We start from the raw sequence: 25,145 nt of genomic DNA, 5'->3' as shown, positions 1-25,145 counted from the left end.
TATGTCCGTCGGTGTGATGGTGAGATTTGACTATACCACCGCTATGGTTCCTTGCTGTACACCAGGTCCGACTTCCCACCATCATTTGCACGAACGACATCCAGACACTGTCCATTACGGGGCACCCCGCCGGAAAACCTGGATCTCCACGAAAGATACATTCATCTTTGACAGACTTACCACCGTGATTTCCATGTCAGGTTGGAGGGCTTCGTCTTCGTCATGTTTAGGAGGGCAGCCACAACAAGCCCTAATCTACGCCCACCGTCAGACTCGACAACAACTCTCGTATTCTGGTCGTCAAGATTTGGATGGTTATAGATGGCAATGCTGGAAATCAGCCGCGGACATCCCAACTCAGACTTACCCAACTCCCAGCTCCACCCCCTCAGTTGCCCACTCTTGATTCTTCGCATGCGCTCCTGGTAAAACGCCGACGGTTCCGTCAATCGCTTTCTCGGGCATTTGATTGGAACCAGCATTTGGCAAGGATGCCGTCACTCTTGCATGGAGGGCTATGTTCTCCGCGTACTGGGATGAAGCAATCGTCACAATTGCCGGGCAGCTGCTTCTTTCTCCATTGCTCATCAGTGATCACAAGCTCAAAGACTAGTCTCCTCGTGTGGTGAAGGAAAAATGACTCGTTCCGGCGTTAGTTAAGCTCATGTTGGCCCGCTGACTTGTGTCCGTTCGTACGTCAATCATCTGTCGCTTGGATCTGAACTGGCTGATCTGTTTAAGTAATAACAGCACTCAGCCCTACAATCTGCGCAGCGCTAGCATTCGCTATTGGAGCCTCATAAGCTGCATGCTATCTCTTTCCACCGAGGATAGCGTGCTGCGTGCATCGTTTGCGCAAGCTAGATTACCGCCACGGGTCACCTTGTCCATACGCGTAAAGTGCGAATTGTTTGGTCCGGAGATCTCGTCCTGCCACAGTAGCGGTCTCGTAGGCAACCGGGTAGCCCATATTTCTGCGATCGCTGTGATCACTGTCGCCTCTCTAATGAAAATAGTCCGGTGTGTCGACGAATGTCGGATAACATTCAGCAATCATATACCCAAGCGTTATGACCAGCTCATCTCCCGCATATGTTCGAATCCGCTGACTTCGGATAACTGATATTCTCCCTTCCCTGTCCTGGCATGGATTGCGGTGCTTGGTGTTCGGGGAAGCCCGCGTCTTGTTCTGTCCAGGCATTGGGAGAATTATTATCGGGCGCACATGGGTGCCTGCCTGTATGTAGTGGAATATGTCGGTGGAGAGAAATAGGGTGTTGTCATCTTGGTGGACGACTATAATGAAGATCTGAACAGAAGAAATGGGATCAACGGTGAACAGGGCGTTGAGTAGACACGAAAGGTACAAATATATATTGTGAAGTGTTGACAAGTCAGGTCGCAAATTTCGCCAGCTTCTCGGTCGGTTGCTTGGTGCTCCGTGAGTAAACGACATAGCGATGAGTCTGCATTTCGTGCAAATGTCCTGACAGTCCCCATATGCTTGCTCCTTCGAGGCTTACCTTGGGAATAGTGCAGGTGATGTAAACATTGCCCTGAGAGGTAAATACCAGGAGATGAGACCGTCATCATCAGCCGTAGTCTCGAATCTCAGAGTTAATAAGAAGCTTCGACTTCCTGTTTTTGACCATTGTGACTTGGAGCTATAGAGGCCATTGCTCATCTGCCTCTCAGTCTAGTGTTCAATTGTATGTTGTGGGGAGCTCCGGGTAGGTCCCAGACTTGAGCTGTCAGGTTGTCGTTTTATGTATCGCTCACCATAAACAAAAGAAGTAGATACCAAAAGTATCCGTGCTTCTGCTTGTATGCTCAGCAGCACAATGAAGCCGAATACTGCGTTGGTCTCGTTTCTTGAGGTTGAGGAGTGTCAATAAAGAGGAAGGTCGGCGGCGGGGCAGAGATGAATAAAACCACGAAGCCGCCCCTAAAAGCATTTGCCCTCCGCTCCACCACCAATCCACCACCTTTTTTTGACGCCCCTCCTCGACTTTTCCCACAAACTGCAAAATGGCAATTCAGTAAGAATTGAATGCTGCAAGTTCCCCGACATGTGCTGATCACACCCAGCTACCTGATCCTACTCTCTCGCCAGGGCAAAGTGGTTCGTCGTCACCCACCCGGCTGCGATCTGGCCGGAAGCTTGAAGAAGCCCTGCTAACTCGCATCCCCCCTGTCCAGCGCCTCGCAAAGTGGTTCACCACCCTTTCGCCCAAGGAGAAGGCCAAGATCATCAAGGATGTGACTCAACTTGTGCTATCGCGCCGGACGCGAATGTGCAATTTCCTTGAATACAAAGGTAGGCAAAGGTCGTCATCGGAGTCGGGGACTATGTCTCCCCCGCGCTGACTACCGTGACTCAGAGTAAGCTCTAACTCTCCTGGCCTTTGCAGATACCAAAGTCGTCTACCGCCGATATGCCTCCCTATTCTTCATCGCCGGATGCGCCTCGACCGATAACGAGCTGATCACCCTCGAGGTCGTGCACCGATACGTCGAACAGATGGACAAATACTACGGAAACGTGTGCGAGTTGGACATTATCTTCAACTTCCAGAAGGCGTACTTCATCCTGGACGAACTATTGCTGGCCGGTGAGATGCAGGAGAGTAGCAAGAAGAATGTGCTGAGATGTATCAGCCAGCAGGACAGCCTGGAGGATATGGAGGTGAGTTTCAGACGCTATTGCTTCACCCCGTGCATATTTCAGCGAGGATATCGGTATTGGAATTTATATGTCGTTGTGTGTCGATCTTCTTTGCCAGTCTTCAAGTCGTCGCATCGTCATGTCCGTACCTCTTCTATATCCTGGTCGCCCCCCGGACCCCTTGACAGCATTGTCCTGCGTCGGATCTTTATGAGATCTTTCCCCTGTTCACTTTTACCGCACTCGATTGATGAACCCATCATGGATACCACGTGTTTTCTGCGCATGGCGCTAACGTCTCTTCACCTCAGGTTGAGGAAGATGTGGTTACGAAGATCATGTAGGAGCGTCATCAGCGATGAGCTTCTGTTTCTATTATTGGTTTGCTTCGTGGGCTTGCAAGGACTGTTTATTGGCGTTCGGACGTATATAGGCGTTGATCTTCACTATACCACCCAGTGGCTAATAATACTACATTGACACCAATCAGGATTCCGAGCAAGTCATGGAGAACCTCTCTCAGCATGGCCTCCTGTGATACCAAATTTCGGCTCTCGTTTGACTTGCAGTTCTCTGGTTGCCGTCCGCACCCGTGAAGTGGGTGAGTGATATCACTGGCTGATTGCAGCTTCCACGTGACTACCCCCTCGGTCGCAACGCGCATCGAACCTCCCCAGCGATCGCTTGAACATCATCATACCATTTCCCCTCTCCGATTCTCTCTCACTTTCTTCATCTTCTCAGTGCCTTGAATGGCGACTGTTGCGGCGAATATTACTTAATAACTGCACGTTTCCTTACTATCGACTATCGCCAGCTGGCCGCCCTGTCTTATCTCCGCCGGACGACGGTCAACCCAGCTGACAACAAAGACCACTCACACTCTTTCGTGAACCCCTTTGTTACTTCCTTATTTGGAACAATCTCGAGCGTGGTGCAAGACTAGCAGTTTCTGGACACACTTACCTTCTCTTCTTACTACCCAGTTCTGTTGTTTTGAGCGGTGAAGCTTACCAAGATGAAGGTGAGATCGAATGCGCGAGAATAGCTTTTAACTTTGGTTATCGCCCGAACTGACCTGGTCTCCAATAGTTCCTACCTCTTCCCGAATTCGAGGACGTGACGAGCTCGCTGAATTTCGATACGGCCGACTGCCACATTGTTGGGGGCTGTGAGCTGTACATAACCAAAGCACCGCGATCGGATCGGAAGTTGTATAAGAATATCGAACAATCCCTTGAGGCTCAATATGAGTCTGTCCTTCGTTTATCAGCATCATTATCTCCGCCGGCCGCTTCGGATGCCGCCGCATCCCTAAACCTCTCCCGATCGAGCCCATTCGGACCCCTGAGCGATCATTCGAGTCGACGAACTTTCGCGTACCTAATCGCTACTTTAAACGCCAGCCACCCAGATTACGACTTTTCACATGTTTTGCGCCCTACGGATTTCCACCACGAGAAACATTTAAAGCGGGTGATGAACACGATCGACTCGACGCTGTTTAATCTCCGTCCCCGCGAAATCCTTGGTCTGACGCCCCCATCGCCGACTGCAGTTTCAGGATCATACAACTCAGAGGCCTCAGGTACATGGGGTCGGAGGATGTGGAAGATTTTGGACGAACAGTTGTCTCTCAGAGAATGCAGCATCTACTCGTACTCACCGGATGAGGACCCATCGGATGCGGACGATGGAGCGATATGGAGTCTTCACTACTTTTTCGTCAGCCATACAAGGAAGCGCGTTTGCTATCTATACGTCAAAGCGATACCGATACTCAGTCACACTCCTAGCGACGGTTTTGCTACGCCCATGTCGAAGCGAACCTTCGATGATGGTCTGCTCACGCCCAACCTTAGTACGAGCAAGCGTGCCAAATATTGGTTTGGTGACGATGTGGAGGTTGAAAGTGATAGTGAGTTGGAGAACAAGTCTCAGGCGATGCGCCCCGGCGGCGATGAGTTCGACAACTATCTTATGAGCGACGAAGACTTCCGATCCCGATCCGGCAGCAAGGGCACCGTCCGTGCAATGAGCGAGGAGATCGCGGATTCGATGGAAGTTTGAGCCGATGACTAATGATTGATGCCTTCTCTTGTTCCATACGATTCGTTGACTTTGACCATAGTTCAGTTCTATTACCCCCTTGATTCAACGCTACTAATCGGTTTCTTTGAGGCGTTTCTGTTTGTTTCTTTTCGCATTCAACCTGCATTTATAGGGCTCGGTGGCGCGAGGCGTTTGGCAAGGTCGCCGACAGACCCGGTTACAGCTACAATAGTTAGCTTGGTGGTGATGGTTTACAGTGGCGTTGACTTGTTCTTCTCACCGATTAGCTTCGTTACTGTATCTTAATCAAAGCAAATATTTTGGCCGCTGTTGAGAATGTCCTCAGAGTGTAATGTAAGAGCTCAAGTGGCGCGAACAATAGGAAATATGATGTAGATGGTTCGCCTCTGTAGTTGTCCCTGTACGTAGTTGCAACGATGAGGAACTGGGTGGCCCGTGCGGGATACGGGGAAAGCTGGCCTCCCGCCCTGGGATTGCATATCAACCAGCCCACATCGCGAACCCGCATCCTTCCCCTCTCACAAATTCATTACTGTCACTGCTAGAACTATGGCTGACGAAGAAGAGCGCCTAAAGGCCGAAAAGCTCGCAGCGGCCAAGAAGAGGGTATGCATTCACCAGCACAACCCCGGACTTGTTTTCATGTCCGCGGGATGCACTCCGATACCATGATAGCTCGCTAATCTTCTTCTTCTGATGGATAAGGTCGCTGCACTACAGAAGAAGAAGAAGGCAGGAAAGAAGGGCACCGCATCCGACTCAGCATCTACAGCAAAGGAGGCAGAAATGACGGAGACAGAGTCCCCGGCCGCACAGGCAGAGACCCCAGAACCAGAACAGTCAGAACCGGCCGTGAAACCAGAACAACCGGACGATGAAGCCGCGAAGATAACACAAATACCGATTGAGACGGAAGGAGGAGAAGGAGAAGCACCAGCGGAAGCACAAGCAGAGCAAGCGCCGAGCGCCGAAGAGAAGAACGAGGAACCAACAGAGCCAATGCCCGATCTGCCGCCATCTACAGAAGAAACAAGCACAACTGAATCTGCTAAACTCGATGCACCGACACCGCGGGCCGGACATACCCGCCAACCCTCCCTCTCCATCCAATCGAAGATGCGCTCGTCGTCATTCCGGAAGTCGTCCGTATCGCAGGGTAGTGCTGCCGGTGGCCCGTCGGTGTCTCCGTCTGCGACGCTAAAATCGCCGTCATTACCGCCGCTGAGTGCGGATGGAGAAGCGGTGCAGGAGGTATACAGGAAGCAGTCAATGAGGATTGAGGAGCTGGAGAAGGAGAACAAGCGGTTGGAGAGGGAGGTGGAGGAGTTCAGTGCGCGGTTTAAGAAGACGGAGGATCAATTGGAGGAATTGCGCGAGGCGAATGTGGATGTCCCGGAATTGAAAGAGAAGCTGCGGGCTGCGGAGGAGAAGGCTGAGGGTGCGGAGGAGTTGGTACGTTGATCACTTTATTTCTTTGCTGGGAAATATATGTTGACAAAATTCTGTATAGAAAGCGGAAATTGCGTCTCTCCAGAGGCAACTTCAAACACGCGCCCACCGCAACAACGCCAGCATATCTGTCTCTCCGCCCACGGAATCACCACCAGCAGACTTAGTGCAGCAACTCGAGTCCAAGTCCGCGGCAGTGGAAGCTATGGAACTCGAAATTTCCAACCTCCGCGCTCAAATTACCGAGAAATCTACGCTCGAATCTCAGATAACCGCACTAGAGCAGAAGCTTTCGCAATGCGAGGCCTCTCTAGAACACTCCCAGCGCGAACTCACAGACGCCAAGACTGCGCTCAGCCACGCTTCTGAGAAGGCGGTTAAAGAGGGTGCCGACAAGACCTCTACCGAGACCCTAATCAAGAGCCTGCAACGCGAGATCGAAGAGCTGAAACAGGAAAAAGCAGAGTCCGAGAAGAAGATTGACACTCTGGAAAAGAAGCTCCAGGCTATGAGTAACCTGCACAAGGAATCCGAGGCCCGGCATCAGACCCGCCTCCGAGAGAGCGAGAAGGCCGAGAAGGAAGCCGCCTCCCTACGCAAGAAACTAGCCAGCACAGAGAACGAGAACCTCCGCCTCAAAGAAGAACAGGAGACACTCCGCAAGCGCGAGGCTACGGCGAGCGGAGGCGCAGACGACGACGCCCTAGACGAACTTGAGGACGAAGAGCGCTCTCGACTTCAACGCCGAATCCGCGAGCTCGAAGGTGAAGTCTTCGATCTTCGCCGCGGCGCTTGGCAAGAGAAGCGCCAGGAGCTCCAGCCCGGGCCAGAGGCGTACGCACCTGACTCCGGCTACGACCACAACAACTACAATCCCGACGCCGCGGCCGCAAATGCCTTCGACGACGTCGACCTCATTGGCGGCAGCCCCGAGCACTCGCGGCGCCGCAGCATGGCCCAGAAACAGCAACACTCCTCCTTCTCCGCCGTTCTCTCGAGCGGCATCGCTGCCTTCACGGGCTCAAGCTCTCCATTCTACTCGCACTCTCATTCCCAGTCTCCCTCGCAAACGCATGGCCACCATGCACCAGCCGCGCGTGGATCGCTCGAACTCCTCTCCGAAGAGAACCTCGAAGATGAATTCGACGAGGCGGAATTTGCGCGCGCGCAGGCCGAAGAGGAGGCAAGGAAGCGGGTGGAATGGGTAAGAGAAATTAAGAAGCAGTTGAGGGATTGGAAGGGGTGGAGGCTCGACCTTGTTGATAGTCGGGCTGGGGCCGAGGGAGCCGGTGTGGGCATGGGCGAGATTTTCCAGATTTAGACCTCTTTGTTCCTTCTCTTTCTTTATGTGGATTACCCGCTTTCGGAGACTCAGGATATTTATGACTGTTCAGCGCATGACTTGTATGGTATACCGGTGTCCTATATAGATTCGAGCAATACGTATATGCTCATATCTCCCACATACAGACAAGCTCAGACCTCAGCCCTAAGTGCAACTAGAACGAAAGTAAGACAGAAATGAATTCTAAGACCAGCTCCAGCTATATAATATAATCAACACAAATAAAACAAACAACGCACCCGATACCCAATGCAAATCGAAAAGCGCACTCTACTCCTCACTCAACTTCCCATGCAGATACCCCTCGCTCTTCTCTCCACCCCTTCTCCGCCTCCTTAACTCCCCAAGCCACGTCGTGATCTGATAAATCCAGCCGCCCGTAACAAGGACACCTGAAACAGTATTCACGATGCGGATAAGCAGGGTCAGGAATCCCGTGCGCTCCTCGCTAATCAGCAACAGAATGGGCTCTATATTGTACTTGAAAAAGATGCCTGGGATCAGGTACGGGGACTCCGGGAGGACGTCGGACTGCGAGGTCGCGGCGTACTGGTTCGTGAAGATGAGGTTCTTGTTGTTGCGGGCGGAGGATGAGGAGGGGAGGGCGTCGAGGCGGAGGTTCTGGTTGCGCGCGTAGATGGTGGGCACGACGGAGAGGAAGTACTGGTACTTGTAGTAATGCACTTCGGTCATTGCGATTGTCTTGTCGAGCGGGTTGAGGATCGTAGGGTAGTGCGGGCCAAAGGAGAGTTCCGTGATGATGTGGGAAAAGTTGAATGCTGCGCCGTCCATCTGTTAGCCCTCGTTCATACTGTGGTAAAAGTCCGGAGAAGGGGAGGTTATACGCACCCGAATGATCCAAATGCTCCTTCCCATCGCGATACCCATGCCCCCGCGCCGTAATATGAAAGTCCCCCTGAACCTTGTTCCCCTCGAGACTCCCATACACACGACAAGAGTCGACCTTATCACCGCGGCGAATGCGTGGCCCCTTCGCAAACTTCTTCTTTCCCCCGCGGCGCGCCTCACTAAGGACATGTCCCGCATGGACGTCCTCCTCCATGGCCGCAACGCGCCCCTCGTCTCCGCGGGTATCGCTCAGCGTCTGGTACTCGGAGCTGTGGTAGTTGCGCTTATCCATCCAGAGTTTCCAGCTCGTCGGCTCCTTCTTGAGTTTCTCCGAGGCGAGGACGCGGTCGCCCGCCGCATCTTGGATGTTGATGTGTAGGGTGTCGCAGGGCATGTGGATCACGGCGTCGAGGTTTAGCTGTAGGTCGTGCGAGACGCCCTTCTCGACTGTGAAGTGGTGCGTCTCATGGCCCTTGAGCCAGGTGAGGAATTCGGTCAGCGAGAAGATGGTGCAGATTGTGAGGATGAGGACGGTCCATTGCCCGCCGCGGCGGGACGGGGTGGTGTAGGAGGCTTTTGTTTTTGCTGTTGGGCATGGCCTATTAGTTCTTTTATTTTTCTTGAATATAAATCTCCAGTTCAATTGCGCGGGAAAAGACTCACGGAAGGCATCGAATGTCTGGAGGCCGCCCTTCAGTGTAGACTTCTCCGCGAATGCGTCCTCATCGAGGCCGTGCGATGCGAACCCGTTCATGACGATCGGCGTCGGGAGTGCAGTCAATCAGTCGCTCAATGCATGGGACATGGAATTGAAACGGACGGATGCTAAGAGCAGCTCAGAAACAAAGGAATGACTAGTGGGTCGAGGGTGAGGAGAAACGGCGAGGAGTTAACGTGAGAAATGAGGCCAAGTATCCCGAAACACCAGAACTCCGCATCAACGGAGTACGTGGATTACGACGGTAACCCCTTATTGAAGACCCCCAGTTAGATTATTATGCGTATTAATCATATCTATTCGTTGTTCTTATGTATATCCATACTCTAATCATAACATGCCCGTCCCATCCGCAAATACAGCACTGCGGCGATCAGACAGACGCCCGAAGAGAATATACAGTCGACCAAAAGTTCAATGTGCCTTCCTCCCGGTTGGAATATAAGTTTGTTCGGCCATGACAGAAAGGGTAGACAATGCAAGGTAAAGACAGGGGTAAAAGTGCATGCAAGGTGCAGGTGGCGGCCATGGGCATGTATAATTGGGTTCCCTCAGCCATAACCATAAACAAGGTATTCAGACGATGTCACAAAAGAAAGGAACAATAACAACTCAACTCAAATCAAATCATGGCAGACATGCAAAAGCTCAAGTGAGGGTATAAGAAGAAATGTCCTGCCTCATCCACTGGCTTGTCCAGCCAGCAGTCAATGTAAGTCGTAAGAATCGAATCAAAACCACAAGCGTCCCCGGCCTGCTATGCAACTGAATAATCAAGCAAAGTATTATTACAGATATGCAAGAAGTGAAAGAAGAAAACGCAAAAGGAAAAAAGACCCTCCAACTATTTGGGCTTCTGTCTTGAGTTAGCCATGTTGCTTGGACCCATCAAATTCGGACTTGTGTATCAGCCGGTCTACCTACCAAGCTTGTCGCCGCCGCCGCTGTCGCAAGGTCGGGCTTCCCGCTAATACTTCTCGCGGAAGCGCGAGGCAATGCGGACCCAGGCGTGGCGGTGGTGTTTGTCGCGCGCTTGGCGGGTGTTGACGGAGGCAGCCCGCTGATGGTTGAGTGACGCTTGCCAGCAGTCGCCTTTATGGGCGACGAGTTTGAAGGGTCGCGATTGCGGACAACGGTGCTGTTCTTGAAACTCGTTCCAGGCGGTTCTGGAAGAGGTCGATTCGCGGTCGGCGTTGACAAAGTATTTACCCTTTTCCCAGGAGAGTGGCTACTGAATGGCCTGGCCTTGGGCACCATTCTGTGGCCTGTCATAAATTCATGTCGTAGGGCTTCGCTAGGGCTCAGACGGCGTTGAGGGTCCCATCGAAGACAGCGCGCAATGAAATCCAAGAAGGCCTCGTCATCGCACTTCAGTACCTGCCTCAGCTCTTTGGAGCTAGGGCGACGTCTCCGCCCTTTAGAGGAGACTGTGATTCTTGGTTTTCCTAGAGAATCAAAAAATAGCTTCTTTCGGGTGCTCTTCTCGATCAAGTGTTTCTCCGGTGGCCCAAAGACTTCCATAATGCAGGCAAGCTGCTCTTGTTCGTTCTCGCCGGGGAAGATGGGATAACCAGTGTAGAGCTCCGCCAAGATACATCCTAGACTCCACATATCAATTGGCATGCCATAGGACATTCCCAGAATGACCTCTGGAGATCGGTAGAAACGACTTTGGATATAAGTGTACACCTTTTCGTTTTCAAAGCAGCTGGATCCAAAATCAATGACTCGAATCTCAGAGCTAAGAGGATGAACAAGAAGAATGTTCTCTGGTTTGAGGTCACAGTGGATGACCTTCTTCGCCTGCAAAAGTGTAAGGGTGTTGAGTATTTGCCTCGTGAACCGCCGAATCAGTTTGATACCGAAGCCTCTGAAATCATGCGCCTTGATGAATTCGTACAGGTTGATACCTAGCAATTCAGTTGAGATGCACAAATGTCCTCGGAAATAGAAGCTCTGCGTGAAATTTACCACGCTGTGACGACGATGCGGGTCCCATTCCTTCAGTTTCTGGAGAAGATTTACCTCAATTAGAGCTTGCTGATGGAACCTCTTCTTGTTGCGGATAATCTTCACTGCAACCAGGTTGCCCGTTTTGTGGTCGATACATCGGACAACTTGACCGAAGCTACCTTTGCCCAAAACATCAATCACTTCATATCGGTAGGCCAAATGATCACCAAGGACAATGTTATAGTCTCCGCGGTCATCATCGTAGCCGAAATTTGTAGACTGTTGGTTCAAATCCCCGACATGTTTCTTTGCATCCTGGGTGCCGCAGAAGTAGATGTCCTTGAAATCAATAATTTCTCCACGCTCAAAGATGTTGAGATGCGCCACTCTAAGCGCCTGAGCTGGGTTAACATGGTCCTTAGGCCCGGCCCTGTTGCGCAAGTCATCCAATTCCCTTGCGGCTTTCTCGAAGTCCTTCCGTTTAGTCCCAAGTCTTCGCATCTCCTCATCCGCAATCGCAACCTCTGTATCAGTACGGCTTTCAGCGGAGTGCGTAGATGCCATATTGGACTTGGCCGAGCTGATAATCTTGTGAACCGGAGAAAGGATTGACGAACCGGACCGATGTTGGGAGTTGTCGCTCTCATGAGACTCGCGAGAGATCGTCGGCGAGAGAGATAGGTTCTGCTCGCTGCTGAAGCTTGGCTTTCGGAGCGCCGGGTTTGCCGCATTGGTCAATGATGATTGACGCCTAGATTTCAAGTAAGACGGTTTCAGGGTAGGGCTCGAATCCTTTGCCGTCGAAAGGTTGTTCCATGTGGCGGAGGCGGGAAGCTTGGGAGGAGGCATCAAATCAGATTTCTTGGGGTCAGTATTCGCGTTAAGGCCTTGTTGTGGTTTAGAATTGCTCCGCTTGCGTGACAGTGTGAGCTTGTTGCGCAGAGAAGTGGTTGGCATATTGTTATCAGGATTAGGAGGAATGGAAGCTGTCTCTGTGCTGGAAAGGCTGGAGGACTGGGTTTGAGGCCGAGGTCCAGTCAACTTATGCGACTGCGATACTCTCGAAGAGTAGTCTGCGCTCGGCTTTTGGCGGAGGTGGTTGAAATCGCTGTTGCTCTTCGGCAGTGCGTAAGAGACGTACGGAGACACAGTTCTAGCACCACCCGGTGTATGGCCATCATTAGAAGCAAGCGCACTAGAACTGCTGGCAGTCCTTAAAGCGATGCTAGAGGATGTGCTCAACGCAAAATGAGACGTGCTGCTTCGTGCCTGGGGAAGAGGGTTTGCATCTTCGTCGTCACGAAACGTAAAGTAGTTTGCTTTTGAAGCAGTCAAAGGTGTACTCGGAGTCTTGGAAATGATTTGGGCAGAGGGGGTGGCTGGGTCCGAATGATCTTCCTTTTCAACCAGTGCCTCGATTTTAGAAGCCATGGGTGTTCCCAGAGGAAGCAAATTCAGCGGCGGCAGCTTCATGTTCTTCTTTCCAAAGGAAACACTGGTTTGCGGTTTGGCTTCGGGAGTTTTCATTCCCCGTTCGTCCAAGACCTCAGGATTTCGCTGCTCAGTAGTCGTGGTCTGCTCCGAGCTATGAGTGGTTTTAAGGAGTTCGATTTCCACAGGTAGGCTAGACTTGCGGGGCACGGGAAACTGCGGTTGGTCCAGTTCGCTTTTTGGCGACTCATACGCTTTGGGAATAGCAGGAACTGGAGGAACCTCCTCAGTGCTATTCATGGCATGCTCACGAGGCTTTGGTGTCGGGAGCCGAGATGACGAGAAGTTTTGCGACAATCTTGTCTGTAGTGAGCCGCCAGAGTTCCTTGCAGAGTTATAGCTGGTGTTCGACGATAAGGACAAGCCTGAACTATAGGACTTCCGGTTTGGATCGGGGGTGGTGCGATTAGAGGACGGTGTCGCACTCTTTCGCGGTATGTTTGAAGGGGAATGGGTCGTAGAGCGAGGGCGATGCGGCAGAGGGTCAGTTTGGCTCGGTGGCGTATAGGGCAATGGGTGGGCCTGAGGAGCCGTTGAGAGACGCTTCAACCGTCGCGCATCGGTCGGGCTAATTGTGCGAGCACCGAGCCCTGTCGCATGGGGAGGCATTACCGATACTCGTTTCGCAGATGATGTTGGCGACGGAGGCCTTGCGGCTGTATTTTTCACTGGAGTGCGAACGGCATTGGTTGATGATGATCGAGAGTGATCTCCAAATCCAGTAGCCGTAAGGAAATTGTCGCCAATCTCGCTTGAAGGAGGTTGAAAGGATTTGGCCTTTGCATTTCGAACATTGGACGGAAGCTTAGAACCATTAATCCCATTCATTTCATGGTGCTGGCTCCGTGGTCGAAGATGATTTGTCTGCTCAGGCCGCGTTGTATCTGCACTGGCTTTCCTTGCTGACAGACTCTGCCGTCTTGCAGAAGCAGCTGTAGGTAGAGATGCAGGGCCGATTGATTTTCGAGGCGCCCGCGGAGTAGGATTGGGCGGCACCTGACCCTGAACAAGGCTTTGACGGCGGTTTCGGCTGGCGACAGTGGATGCTGATGGGCGGGAGGACGTGTCTGAAGAAACATTCTGCCCAATCAGGCTCTTTCTTCTTGAAGGATAGCCTCGCGCTTGTGCGGACGTAGTATTATCAGTATTGTTGCTGGCCCATGGATTGGTCGGATGGAAAGAGGTAGTTTGTCGGTCGTTCCCAGTTCCTGGGGCCGTCGGTATGGGGAAGTGGCTTAGATTCGGTTCTGTCATTATACTATTGTGGAAGTCATCGAAGTTGACAGGATTAAGGAATTCCATGCTCTCAGTGGGATTCTGATGAGCAAAGTTACTCATGCTAGTGGACCGCAGGCTAACACGGGAGGTGCTGTTCTTGAGAGATCCGTTCGTCGAGTCAATGGAGGAATTGCCAGAGTGATGGTGAACCGCGCCCGAGCTACAATACGCGCGCATGTTAGGTCTATGATATAACGAGCAAAGACCGGTTTTGTAAAGCAGTCGAACGGACAGGTGAGGGGGAACAAACCTGCGTGGTTGCTCTTGTGGCCGCGGCCCTTGGGGCACCTTCTGATCACGAATCGAGAGCCTCCGCTTGCTCAAATTACTCAGTCGAGATCCTGCAAGATTGTTCGAGGCGTGGGAGGAGGCATCGGAGAGGAAAGTTGTCGAGGAGTGCTTCTGTAGTCGCCTGCGGCCGGGAGTAGTAGGGTCTAATATTGACAATAAGTCTTGTTAGCGATCTGAAACCTCAATAGGCTCCGGAGGACAAGCTCGAAATCCCTTACCTGCCAAAGCGGTGTTCTCATTTCCCAACGGACTGGACGGTCTGGACTGCAACTGACGCAACTGCCCCTTTCCTGCAGTCTGCTGGTCCGACAGCTTTTCCGGCATGGTCACACTTCGGTCGGGGTAGATCTGGACGCGGGGAATACGTCCAGGGGAAGATATCGATGACGGAATAGGGGAAAAATTCGGTGTGAGGGCCCAATCGCAAAGGCATTCAGAAGCGAAATTGCATCAATGCCTAACGAGAGAAAGCCTTGACCAGCACCGTCGCGCGACCATCAATGGCCGTTTAGCGGTCCATCGCGGGGATCAAGAACAGCAGGCTCTGTTCCGGGAATCGGGGATATGGGGCGCGATGCGAATACAAATAAAGAAACAGAGTTGTTGACCGGTTCTTCAAGAACCGGGTCAGGGGTTATAGACCAGTATCGAGCAGTCGACTGAGAAGTTTGGCCGGGGCAGCAGTTCTTTGCTGGACTTGGCGTTGCCAGGGTACAAGCGTAAACTCCGTAGGTGTAACACTGAGGGAAGGAACAACAGAGTGCAATAAATGGAGGCGAGAACAAGCACTGGCACTGGTTATCTCCGGAGCTGTCCTGCAAGCAGACACGAGGAGGTATTTGTCAAAAGAAAAGAACAGCAGTAGTTTAAACAAGCAAGCCGACCATAACAATAATCTCTTGAACCACCGCAGAACAAAACTAGTGCCCCCTGCTCCTTTTTTTGTGCTGGGCCCGGGTGCTGTCTGCAAACAGCACAAACTCGAGAAATTACCCGCCGATCGCTGCAGAGGCAGCATGTCGAATTCGGCTGTGAACCGTTTCTGGCTGTTGTGTAAGACCGAAATAGATTAGATGGCCAAGGCTATTCTTTCAGTAAAAACTGACAAGGTATCTTCTCTGCCTCCAGCAGGTGTCTACTAGGGGAAGATCTAGCGTAAAGGCTGATAAGGCAGCTGATTTGGTCTTGGCGCCTTACCCCGACCTTCTCGGCGTTGTGCTTGTCATGAGCATGTGCTCCCGCAGACACCAACCGAAACTCTCCATCGTCATTCCCTACAGCTGCCTACCCTTCCGAGATGCGTAATTGCCTTGCCGTTGCGGCAGCACCTTGCTCAAGCTATCATGGAGGAATACACTCCCGGTGCCTTCGCCGACCGCAATGATCTACGAGGCAGGCAGGACGCATCGACCGACGATCTGAACTCCAGCCGTCATGGCAGATCCGTATCGAGCGTTCGTCGGTCCATGCAAGATAGACTTCTCACCAAGTATGTCTCGTCATAATCTTTTCTGTGTTTCAATCTATCATACTACACCTTACTAACTTAAAGACTAGAATCCTCCAACAGGTTGTCCCCGTGGAAGATGTGCACGATGAGTCGATCTCGGTGGGCGCAAAGCCCGTCCCTTCAGATGCCCAACGACCGGCTTTCAGCCTTCCTGTGATGGGCAACAATTTCCGGCGATTCAATGCAAGGTAAACATCCATACAGCGTGAATGGCGAGAAGTGGTTGCCGCTGATACTTTGCAGGATTGGTATCGTTTTCCACTTTCAGGAACAGGTTGAGGAACTATTTGCTTGGAAGCAACCATCTCATACCTTCTCTTTCTTATTCGTCTATTCTTTCATATGTCTTGATCCTTACCTACTAGTCGTACTTCCTATTGCGACAATACTTCTGTTCGTCATGGTCCCGACATTCCTGGTGCGCCATCCTCCGCCGCCCTCGACGTCAACCTCGAGCATAACTCCTTACTACTCTTATCAGGGCCCCGCACTGGCCCCGGCGAAAACCATCAAGCCCGCGCCGGAGACATCCAAAGACTTCTTTCGCAACATGCGCGACTTGCAAAATTGCATGGCTGATTTCTCTGATGTGCACGACTCGGCGGTTGCCGCTCTTGCGCCAATGACAAACTTTTCCAATGAAAAACTGTCTTCGGCGGTCTTTCTTTTATGCACGATCCTCACGGCCGTACTGTTTCTAACCGCACACCTTATTCCCTGGAGATACCTAATGCTCATTGGCGGTAATGCCGCGCTTCTATCGAAGCACCCCAACATACAAGAATTCATTCAGGGCATTGCTGCTGAACTGGGCAGCGAAGACATCAATTCAGAACTTCCTCTGAAACCACCAAACCCGGATCTGCCCTTCATGCAGCTACTAGGGGATATATCTCTTGACTCATATCCGGAGGAGCGTGAAGTGGAGATATTTGAAATTCAATACCGCTCACTCGCCCCCTACGCCGAGCAAGATTGGGAAACATTCCTCTTCAGCGCCGTGCCTTACGACCCATTATCACCTTCCCGCATCGCAGGCGATCGGCCCAAGGGATGCCGTTTCTTTGAAGACGTTCAGCCTCCAGTTGGGTGGGCGTGGAAGAGTAAGAAATGGGAGCTCGATCTCGACTGCCGAGAATGGGTTGTTGAGCGTATGATCACTGGTGTTGGCTTCGAAGTTCCTGGTGGTCCTTCCGAAAGCGGAGCAGGCTCAGATGAGATTGGCGGCTGGGTCTGGGACTTGCCTTCCGTGCTGTCGCCCCGGGGCGATGATGATGTGGCATCTGCACTTGGATACGGCAACTTCAGTCAAGGCCCCAGAGAGAAAAGGAGAGGAATCAAGAAGGGCAAGGAAAGGGCTGTTCAAGACTACGAGGAGAAGGGAAGTTTCGGTTCGATTGTCATGGGGGAATGGAGGCGAAGACGCTGGGTTCGAATCGTCCATCGAGTCGGTATGGCAGCCGAGAAGGAGAAAGACAAGGCCCGTGATGGTGGAACATGATGGCTACTCCGTATTCGTACTCAATGAGGGTATCCTTAACCAAGCCCTACTTCTCGCCTTCGCGGCGAAAAGCTCAGCTGCATTGAAGTAGCACAATTTCATTATATTATTATTCAAACATCAAAACATCTAACATTAGATCTGGAAAGTCTTTGCCATCTCTTGTCACATTATTTTTGGTTAAAGCGATATAGCCCACCCAAGATCCGTTATCCGCAGAAGTATATTTTTGCTCTTAACCTAGGGGGAATCTCAGAACTCGACAATGGCCAACATGATGGCAACATCATTGCAAGCGGAAAGCCGCGCAGTAGAAACTACGCAGTAATGGAAAACAACAGCAGAATCGTGAACAACAGATAAACATTCTTAAGAGTTGACAGCAGGGCAGCAAGAAAGTTCATGCCTGAGAACGCAGGCAGACGTACCACCAGCCAATCGGTCTAGCCAGTTGGAGGGGGTTTGGTTTCAACCTCCTCTTATCCTTCGAGAAGAGAATGTTCCAATATTCGTATCTTCGGCCGTTCAATTGATGCCATCAGGGATGGATTACGGCTTACTGGGCTCGTGTCAAGTCATTTGGGCATGCCATACCTATTCGTGTCGAGAACCAAACCTCGCTAATTCTCGTGATGATAGGACTCGCCCAATGCCCGGCTCTCGCCATGTGCAATCGCTTATTTTGCCTTGGTCCCTGGAGCTATCGCTCTAAGTGCCTGGCTAAGCTATTTGTTTCAGAATCAGCCTCTTGTCCGCCGACCGAAATGGGCGAGGCCTTTTGTACAGGAGTTACCCCCCTGTCCTGACCTGCCATTGGAGCATACAAAACATCGTCTGGGCTGGGTCATATCTCTCCTGGCAATCTCCGTCATCGGATCTACTGCTGAGCTTTTCAAGCTCGTGCTAAATGGACCTGTTTTGGCTAACTGGATACTTTTTGCATCCTGGGTAAGTGAACTACTACTGGCTAGAACGAGTAATGGTTGACCCAGTCCTGCAGGCCGGGGTCGTACTACTAACGGCCATAGAGCGTCCAAGGACAAGCCCTAAACTACTATTTGCTTTTTTTCTAGCTGCAGGGATCATAGAGTTTGCTTTCATCGTCAATCGCAATACTTACGCATTATCCAATTTGTTCGCCTTCCAATTGGCGGCAGCGGCTGCCTTGCTGGGCTGTGCTGTGACGCTCGCAATGCCTCTTCGCCCGGCTTCGCTTCCCTGCATTGATATCAGTGCAGTGGGCCAGAAACCATCTAGTGAATTCCGAAGCCCGGAGGACAACCTGCGGCTATGGCACTTTCTCACCGTGTCTTGGATGGCACCTCTAATGGCCGTGGGCAAGAAGCGGCAGTTAGATGAGGGCGATGTCTGGATTCTCGGGTTCGAGTTTCAGCACAAGAGGCTCCACGAGAAGTTCCGGCAGCTCCGGGGAAGTGTCATTGGCCGTCTGCTCAGAGCCAATGGCATTGATATCCTGACTATTAGCACAATATCGATCGTGCAAATGATATGCGGTATGTTAGCCTATCACTGTGGTGGTTGCACCGTCCGCTAACAAAAAACGTAGAATTTTCGACGCCTCTGCTCCTCCAGCAACTCCTACAGGCAATGAAAGCTGAGAACCGGTCCAACCGCATTGCGCTAGTTTATGCACTGTTGTCACTTGCGCTTAGGCTAGTAGCTGCGCAGTCGCAGGTATTCAATCTATGGTACGGTCGAAGATGCTACGAACGTAGCCGTGGCGAAATGATGATGATGGTATACGAGAAGGCGCTTGTGAGGAAAAACTTGTTCGACCAGGGTCCTGATAATAAGTCCGAGGGAGATAAAAGACAAGACGAAGAGCAACCCGAGGCTTCCAAAAAATCCTGGATATGGGGCTTATTGACTTCCTGGCGAGCCCCTCGGAAAGAGAAATCTAAAGCACCCGTGTCGATGGGTAAGATCTTCAATCTGCTTCGTGGCGATGTTTATGAAGTGGCTCAGCGGTTCTGGGAAGTTGACTCTCTGATCAACAAGCCATTGGGATTGGTAATAGCGGTAGTTCTTGTCTGGAAAGTCCTTGGGCCTTCTTGCTTTCTCGGAGTCTTGGTGGTTCTGGTTGCGCAATCAATCAACGCACTTATCACACGCACTCTTTTACGTTGGGAGCGGGTGCGAAGAGTGGCGACTGATGCTAGGCTTCAGGTCTCATCCCAGTTCGTGGAGGCACTCCGCCATCTCCGCTGGTATGGCTGGCAGAACCACTGGCTGAGGCAAGTCATGGAAGCTCGAGACTCCGAGTTGAGACTACGAATAGTCACCAGGTTATGGGGCTTGGCTATTGCCTTTGTCAATGTCCTTGCCAGCGGCCTTTTCCCCGTTGTCGCCCTATATGCATATACTCTGTTGGCTGGGCATCCCCTAAGTGTTGAAATTATCTTCCCCGCACTGCAGTTGTTCACTATGTTGGAGGCTCGACTGAGGGAGATACCGACGTTGATAACGGTGTTGATCAACGCGTCTTTGGCCATGGAGCGAATAGAGGATTTCATGACCGAGCCGGACAAAGAAAGTAGGGCCATCTCATCTTCTGAGGACGCTGCTCCATTACGACTACAGTCTTGCTCTTTTGCCTGGCCCGGGAAAACCACGCCCGTTCTTTCAGATGTTCACTTGAGTATATCCCCAGGTCTCACGGTTGTCTACGGTAAGGTCGGAGCTGGAAAGACAGCTCTCCTCCAGGGGCTTTTGGGAGAGTTGGATAAGACTCGAGGAACCTCCTACATCTCTGGTGAGATGATGGGTTACTGTGCGCAGACGCCATGGCTGCAGAGTATGAGTATCCGTGACAACATTCTGTTCTCCTCACCATACGATGAGCAGCGGTACAAACGGGTCTTAGATGCTTGCGCGCTCCTCCCTGATCTATCAAATTTTAAGCATGGTGACCTGTCATTCGTGGGAGAGAATGGAATCGGCCTGTCAGGGGGACAAAAGGCGCGCGTTGCTCTCGCGAGGGCCGTCTACAGCATGGCTAACATCTTGTTACTTGATGATCCTTTGTCGGCCTTGGATCACAACACGGCCGAGACGATCGTCCGCAAATGCTTGACAGGCCCTCTCATGGATGGTAGAGTAATTGTTCTTGTCACGCACCGTATCCACCTCGTTCGTCATCTTGCCAATCAGATTGTGCACATTCATGATGGTCACGCAACAGTGGAGTCATCAGTGTCCTTGGAAGATGCTGCGGATGAAACAGATGATAGCCAGAAACGCCCAAGGGACACAGATGCAAGCGATGAGACGGAGCTTGAAGACCACTCGGCGGCCGTGCCATCGAAGTTTATTGAAGAGGAGCACCGAGCTGAATGGGGCGTAAAGGCCGCGGTTTACTGGAACTACATCAAAGCTGGAAAGTACAGATGGTGGTTGGTACTGGTATTTGTCATCTCAGTCTACCGATTGACGGCAATTGCGCAGTCATGGTTTCTTAAGGAATGGGGAGAAGCGTATAGCGAAGTTACCAACGTGTTTGGTCACCCTGTGTCTGAGAAGGTTGCCTTCGGACAGTGGACTACGTTCTCGGCATTACCAAGACCGATGATGTGGACACCTCCAAACCCGCTCGACAAGTTCCCTGCGCCGGTTGACAATGTACGGCCGTGGTTGCTGGTCTTCCTCAGTATTACAACGTTCACCGCTCTTACAATGTTGGTTGCGCAGCTATTCATGCTCACTATCGTCTACTGCGCGGGCCAGAAGCTCTTTCAGGAGGTTATGGCGAGAGTCAGCCATGCCACTTTCCGATTCTTCGATGTGACTCCCGTTGGACGGTTGATGAACAGACTGACATCAGATATCGGAGTGGTGGATGGTGATATCAGCCAGCAGTTCCAGCTCATCGCATTTCTTATAATCACCTGGATATCCTCTGTCCTCGTCATTGCCTCGGTTACACCCATATTCCTAGCGTTTACAATATTCCTCACAGGAGCGTTTGTGTACACCTTTCTGCAATTCCTCCCAACCTCACAGAGCCTCCGACGCCTGGAGATGGTATCCCTCAGCCCCTTGATATCTAATTTCGGCGAGCTGCTCCACGGCCTGACAACAGTCCGCGCATTCCATGCCGAGCCTCGTTTCCAGGACAGAGTAATAGCAGTCGTCGACAAGTTCCAAGGAATGGACCACTTCTACTGGTCCCTCCAGAGCTGGCTCTCCTACCGCTTCGAGAGCCTGTCTGCCCTGTCCACATTCGTGCTGACAACTTTAGCCCTCTACACCGACGTAACTCCTGGCCTCGCGGCCTTCGCCCTCATCTCAGCAAACAGCTTCATCAACGCCACACACGGACTCTGCAGACAGTACGGCCAGCTACAAATGGACTTCGTCTCAGTCGAACGCATCGACGAGCTTCTCCACGTCGAGCAAGAACCACCAGGAACAATAACCCCGCCAGCCTCGTGGCCGAAATTCGGCGCCGACATTGTCTTCGAAAACGTTGAGATTCGCTACGCACCTCATCTAGACCCTTCTCTAAAGAACATCAACCTCCGTATCCCAGGAGGCTCAACAACAGCCCTTATCGGCCGTACCGGAAGCGGCAAGTCAACACTAGCCATCTCCCTCCTTGCTGCCGTCACGCCATCCCAGGGCTCTGGAAAGGGCCGCATCCTCATCGACGACATTGACATCGCCGAGATCGATAAGCAAGCCCTCCGTACACGCGTTACCTTCGTCGCGCAAGACCCCGTTCTTTTTGCCGGTAGTATCCGCAAGAACCTCGACCCAATGTCTGACTACACAGACGCCGAGTGTGAGTCTGTGCTCAACAGAATCTGCAACGGCAGCGGCAGCGACAGCGACAATAAGCGCAACTGGACTCTAAACACGCATATCGAGGCCGGCGGCCGCAACCTCAGCCAGGGCGAGCGGCAGCTGATTGGGCTTGCGCGTGCCGTCTTGCGCCGCAGCTCGATCGTGATTCTGGACGAGGCGACTGCGTCTATCGATCATGAGAGCTCGCTGGAGATTCAGCAGGTGCTGCGGGAGGAGATGAGGGAGTCGACTGTTGTGACGATAGCGCATCGTCTTGAGGCTATTAAGGATGCGGATTATTTTGTGGAGTTGGAGGCGGGTGCGGTTAAAAGGGCTGGGTTTGTGAGGGACATGTAATTCTGGCTGTAGACCTGCCTTACAGAATATCAGAATTATCTGCCTCTAATGTTGACTGAATAAGAGAACAAAATGGAATGAACAAGATTGAAGAAGAATCGCCTTGATAAACAGGGAACTGGTTTGGACACATACAGCCAAAAGTACGAAATTTCATACACAGAATAAACCATCTAGAGTCCCTTTTCAAATGCCAGACAACAGAAGAAATACGAACAAAATAAATTCAGGATTAAGGCACGATGGTCCCAAGCCTAGCCCTAAGCAGTCCAATCAGCATAACAAGGTGACGAGACACACCATCAGTGCCCAAACAGCAGAAAAAACCACAGTACCCATGTGCAAAATGTTCGCGCTATTCACCATATTTGACTGAATTGCTTCCGGATCTGTAGTTGGGCTCCTATAGGGCGTCAGGGTTGTATCCGTGGTCGATAATGATGGTATGAGCTGGCTACTCAGTCCAGTAGTCTGTGAGGGAGTAGCAGTAGTGCTCATCTCCGCACACTGGGTGGTTGAGGTTGGCATAGAAGAAGTCGATGAGATCCAGGTCGATAGCTGGGACTGGATTTCAGGAGCAGGTGTAGGGATCATGAGAACCATATTCAGCGTCAGGATATCTGCGGTTTTGGCTGCCAGTCGAACCCAGGGATTTGAGCAGATGATGTCCTTGTCTGCATCTGAGTTTCGAGAAGTAAAAGTGCTTGCTGATCGAAGATGTAAGGGTGTAGCTGTATGCTGAGAGGGCGAAATTGGAGAGTAGGATAAATGCCCTCCGAGGCCCCCATGCACAATGGAAAGTGCAGGTTGGGATCCGTACGGGTAGTTGATTATCGCTGAGTCGTCATTGATGTTTTCGGCGTATGGACGAAAGAATGGGATATCGTCACAGAGAACCGTCTCCGGCACATTCACCCCCAATCCCTCGATTGTATAGCCCGTGCCGTTGAAGGCGCAGACGGCGTCGCCGGAGTTAGAGGACGATTGGTAGCCTGAAGCATGAATCAGAGCAAAACCTTGTCAAGTCAGGAAGATTATAACCCACAAACGGCGGCTTCTCCATATTCAATTGGAAGAATACTAGATAACCTGTAAATCGGTCTGCCTTTAGCCCATGCTGCTGCACAAGCTCCTATTTGGAAGTCGACCAGGGTCGAGGCAAGAGAGTTGAAGAATGACATACTCAGTGCCACAAGATCGGATTTCCGCCATCCCACCAGGCGTACATGAAACGATAGAGGAGCCCTGGAGAGATGCCGCAGCGCAATAATGCGTGTTTGGCGTGGAGCAGAGGAGGTGGTTTGTTTTTGCGTCACTGATGGCGCACAGTCGGTTAGATGGCAGACTTCTTTGCTCCTCGAGGGGGTTGGCGTGACGAAGGAAAGCACTTACTAGCTGATCTGGGCGTTGACTAGGGAAAGTAGCATGAAGAAGGCGAGGATATGGGCGAGGAGAGGAATCATTGCGTTGTCCTTCATGATTGCTTAAGATGTTTCGGGCAAGAGAAGAAGTGGTGTGAAAGACGAAGGCGAAGAAAGCAAAGAAGAGAGGGAGGAAGATGAAGAAAGTAAGTGGAAAGATGAGAGCAGGTAAGACGGTTTGTTGACAGCGCGACGCGCAGAGGAAGTGAGCGTATATGTGAATGAATGCAGTGAATTGAGCATCTTTCCAAGGTTGCCCGTGGCCCGGCCCAGAACCCGGTCTTGGATTCTTTTTGAGCAATTTACTTCATGGGTATCAGATGTTAAGCTCACTGATCATATTTAGAGGGTATTGTAGTGTATATTTGTACAGACACTATACGCATGTCCAACTGAAGATAAACAGGACCACCGTCAACAAGGAACCAACTCTAGGATCCCGTATAGAAGAAAGATACTTTTGCCGAAATCAACCCAACGCCATATTCGCCGCTCATGCGCTTTCAACCAGAAATAACTCAAGCCTGACTCGCCTTCCACTTGTTGATCCTTCGTCGCAAATCGCCCGCGGTTTGCTGCATGGGGTTCAACTTCATATCCCTCGCCATAGCCGCAAAGTTGTCGCCGTGTCGCGCAACCAATCTCTCGATCCACTCGCCCTCGCGCGTGCTCTGATGCCGGGGCTTCTTGGGCGCTACATTGTCGGCTTGAATCTCGAGTTGCTGGACAATGCTGTTCGCGGCCTTCTTTCCTTGTGGCTTGGCTTCAGAATTATCATCGGACAAATCATTCAGCGGGTCGTTGAGCGGGTTCGAGCTACGGACTTTGCGCCCGGCGACCTCGACCTGGTCGTCTTCTTTCCGGATAACTCGAATAATCTTTCCAGTTTCCGGGTCACGCTCAACTTTCATTTCGCTGATGGCGGCGTCCTTCATGGCATCGACACTACCCTTGATGTGCAGCGAGCTCGAAACCTCCTCTAAGCCCTTCTCGGTCTTGCGCTTCTCGGATCCTCCAGTTGGTGCGTTCAGGCGGTGCAGGAGACCTAGTCGGCGGTAGTTCTGTGTGAGAGTCGCATTGCGGTCCCTGTATTTTTAACCTCGTCAGTTTCAGATCGTTGTGAACTTCAAAGTAGCGAATTGACATACCAGTTCTCCGCAATAATGGCATTGCCTAGCACGTTGATCTTCTTCTTTCCGCTCTTGAGCACACCCTTGCGCTTCATTGTCTGCTTGGGCGCAGACGAGCGGTTCTTTTTGGTCTGGCGAATGTTACCCATTTTTGAACGTACGAGCTTGTATGAGCTGTTTGGATGTGGACTTTGAAGCAAAAGCTGCAGAATAAAAATCGTTATTCGATAATCTTATCAGCAAAAAAAGTGTTTTGGGTGTTTGCACCTGTTCTCTTGGCATGTTGAGAGTGTTTGGCTGGACCCTGATAG

At 51.6% G+C, this 25,145-nt stretch overlaps 9 protein-coding genes across 9 annotated transcripts; 4 read left to right on the top strand and 5 right to left on the bottom strand.

Moving 5' to 3' along the window:
• Window positions 1-1,971: 1,971 nt before the first annotated feature.
• On the top strand, window positions 1,972-3,443 carry BDW74DRAFT_35070 (AP-1 complex subunit sigma). The gene is made up of 5 exons (XM_073732591.1): window positions 1,972-2,039; window positions 2,089-2,122; window positions 2,200-2,317; window positions 2,412-2,686; window positions 3,156-3,443. Exons 1-5 carry the CDS (start codon window positions 2,029-2,031, stop codon window positions 3,201-3,203), a joined length of 486 nt encoding a protein of 161 aa, XP_073582638.1. The 5' UTR covers window positions 1,972-2,028; the 3' UTR covers window positions 3,204-3,443.
• Window positions 3,415-5,054, top strand: BDW74DRAFT_35082 (RNA polymerase III-inhibiting protein MAF1). The gene is made up of 2 exons (XM_073732592.1): window positions 3,415-3,689; window positions 3,758-5,054. The coding sequence occupies exons 1-2, from the start codon at window positions 3,684-3,686 to the stop codon at window positions 4,733-4,735; spliced, it is 984 nt and encodes a 327-aa protein (XP_073582637.1). The 5' UTR covers window positions 3,415-3,683; the 3' UTR covers window positions 4,736-5,054.
• A 179-nt stretch (window positions 5,055-5,233) lies between these two features.
• BDW74DRAFT_155607 (uncharacterized protein) lies at window positions 5,234-7,649 on the top strand. Its single transcript, XM_073724861.1, has 3 exons — window positions 5,234-5,344; window positions 5,444-6,190; window positions 6,249-7,649. The coding sequence occupies exons 1-3, from the start codon at window positions 5,288-5,290 to the stop codon at window positions 7,506-7,508; spliced, it is 2,064 nt and encodes a 687-aa protein (XP_073582636.1). The 5' UTR covers window positions 5,234-5,287; the 3' UTR covers window positions 7,509-7,649.
• A 15-nt stretch (window positions 7,650-7,664) lies between these two features.
• On the bottom strand, window positions 7,665-9,248 carry BDW74DRAFT_155606 (endoplasmic reticulum-Golgi intermediate compartment family protein). Its single transcript, XM_073724860.1, has 3 exons — window positions 9,045-9,248; window positions 8,382-8,966; window positions 7,665-8,311 (listed from the first exon to the last, which is right to left on the bottom strand). Exons 1-3 carry the CDS (start codon window positions 9,133-9,135, stop codon window positions 7,803-7,805), a joined length of 1,185 nt encoding a protein of 394 aa, XP_073582635.1. The 5' UTR covers window positions 9,136-9,248; the 3' UTR covers window positions 7,665-7,802.
• Window positions 9,249-9,376: 128 nt separating this feature from the next.
• Window positions 9,377-13,528, bottom strand: BDW74DRAFT_155605 (putative protein kinase). The gene has a single exon (XM_073724859.1). The coding sequence runs from the start codon at window positions 13,369-13,371 to the stop codon at window positions 9,988-9,990; it is 3,384 nt and encodes a 1,127-aa protein (XP_073582634.1). The 5' UTR covers window positions 13,372-13,528; the 3' UTR covers window positions 9,377-9,987.
• Window positions 13,529-14,506: 978 nt separating this feature from the next.
• Window positions 14,507-15,137, bottom strand: BDW74DRAFT_155602 (uncharacterized protein). The gene has a single exon (XM_073724858.1). The coding sequence runs from the start codon at window positions 15,128-15,130 to the stop codon at window positions 14,747-14,749; it is 384 nt and encodes a 127-aa protein (XP_073582633.1). The 5' UTR covers window positions 15,131-15,137; the 3' UTR covers window positions 14,507-14,746.
• A 318-nt stretch (window positions 15,138-15,455) lies between these two features.
• Window positions 15,456-22,369, top strand: BDW74DRAFT_185957 (putative ABC bile acid transporter; the record flags this gene model as incomplete). Its single annotated transcript, XM_073731159.1, has 6 exons — window positions 15,456-15,601; window positions 15,670-15,810; window positions 15,866-17,051; window positions 17,763-18,071; window positions 18,124-18,637; window positions 18,691-22,369. 6 exons carry the CDS (start codon window positions 15,456-15,458, stop codon window positions 22,281-22,283), a joined length of 5,889 nt encoding a protein of 1,962 aa, XP_073582632.1. The 3' UTR covers window positions 22,284-22,369.
• Window positions 22,370-22,556: 187 nt separating this feature from the next.
• BDW74DRAFT_179489 (uncharacterized protein) lies at window positions 22,557-23,761 on the bottom strand (the record flags this gene model as incomplete). Its single annotated transcript, XM_073729478.1, has 3 exons — window positions 22,557-23,275; window positions 23,510-23,598; window positions 23,676-23,761. 3 exons carry the CDS (start codon window positions 23,759-23,761, stop codon window positions 22,557-22,559), a joined length of 894 nt encoding a protein of 297 aa, XP_073582631.1.
• A 323-nt stretch (window positions 23,762-24,084) lies between these two features.
• On the bottom strand, window positions 24,085-25,031 carry BDW74DRAFT_35039 (nucleolar protein 16). The gene is made up of 2 exons (XM_073732590.1): window positions 24,853-25,031; window positions 24,085-24,790 (listed from the first exon to the last, which is right to left on the bottom strand). Exons 1-2 carry the CDS (start codon window positions 24,981-24,983, stop codon window positions 24,223-24,225), a joined length of 699 nt encoding a protein of 232 aa, XP_073582630.1. The 5' UTR covers window positions 24,984-25,031; the 3' UTR covers window positions 24,085-24,222.
• Window positions 25,032-25,145: the final 114 nt, after the last annotated feature.

Source organism: Aspergillus multicolor (assembly GCF_047715735.1).
Source record: "Aspergillus multicolor strain CBS 133.54 unplaced genomic scaffold BDW74scaffold_17, whole genome shotgun sequence".
Lineage (NCBI taxonomy): Eukaryota > Fungi > Ascomycota > Eurotiomycetes > Eurotiales > Aspergillaceae > Aspergillus > Aspergillus multicolor.
The sequence above is the reverse complement of the archived record's forward strand: the minus strand, read 5'-3'. Positions and strand labels throughout refer to the sequence as shown.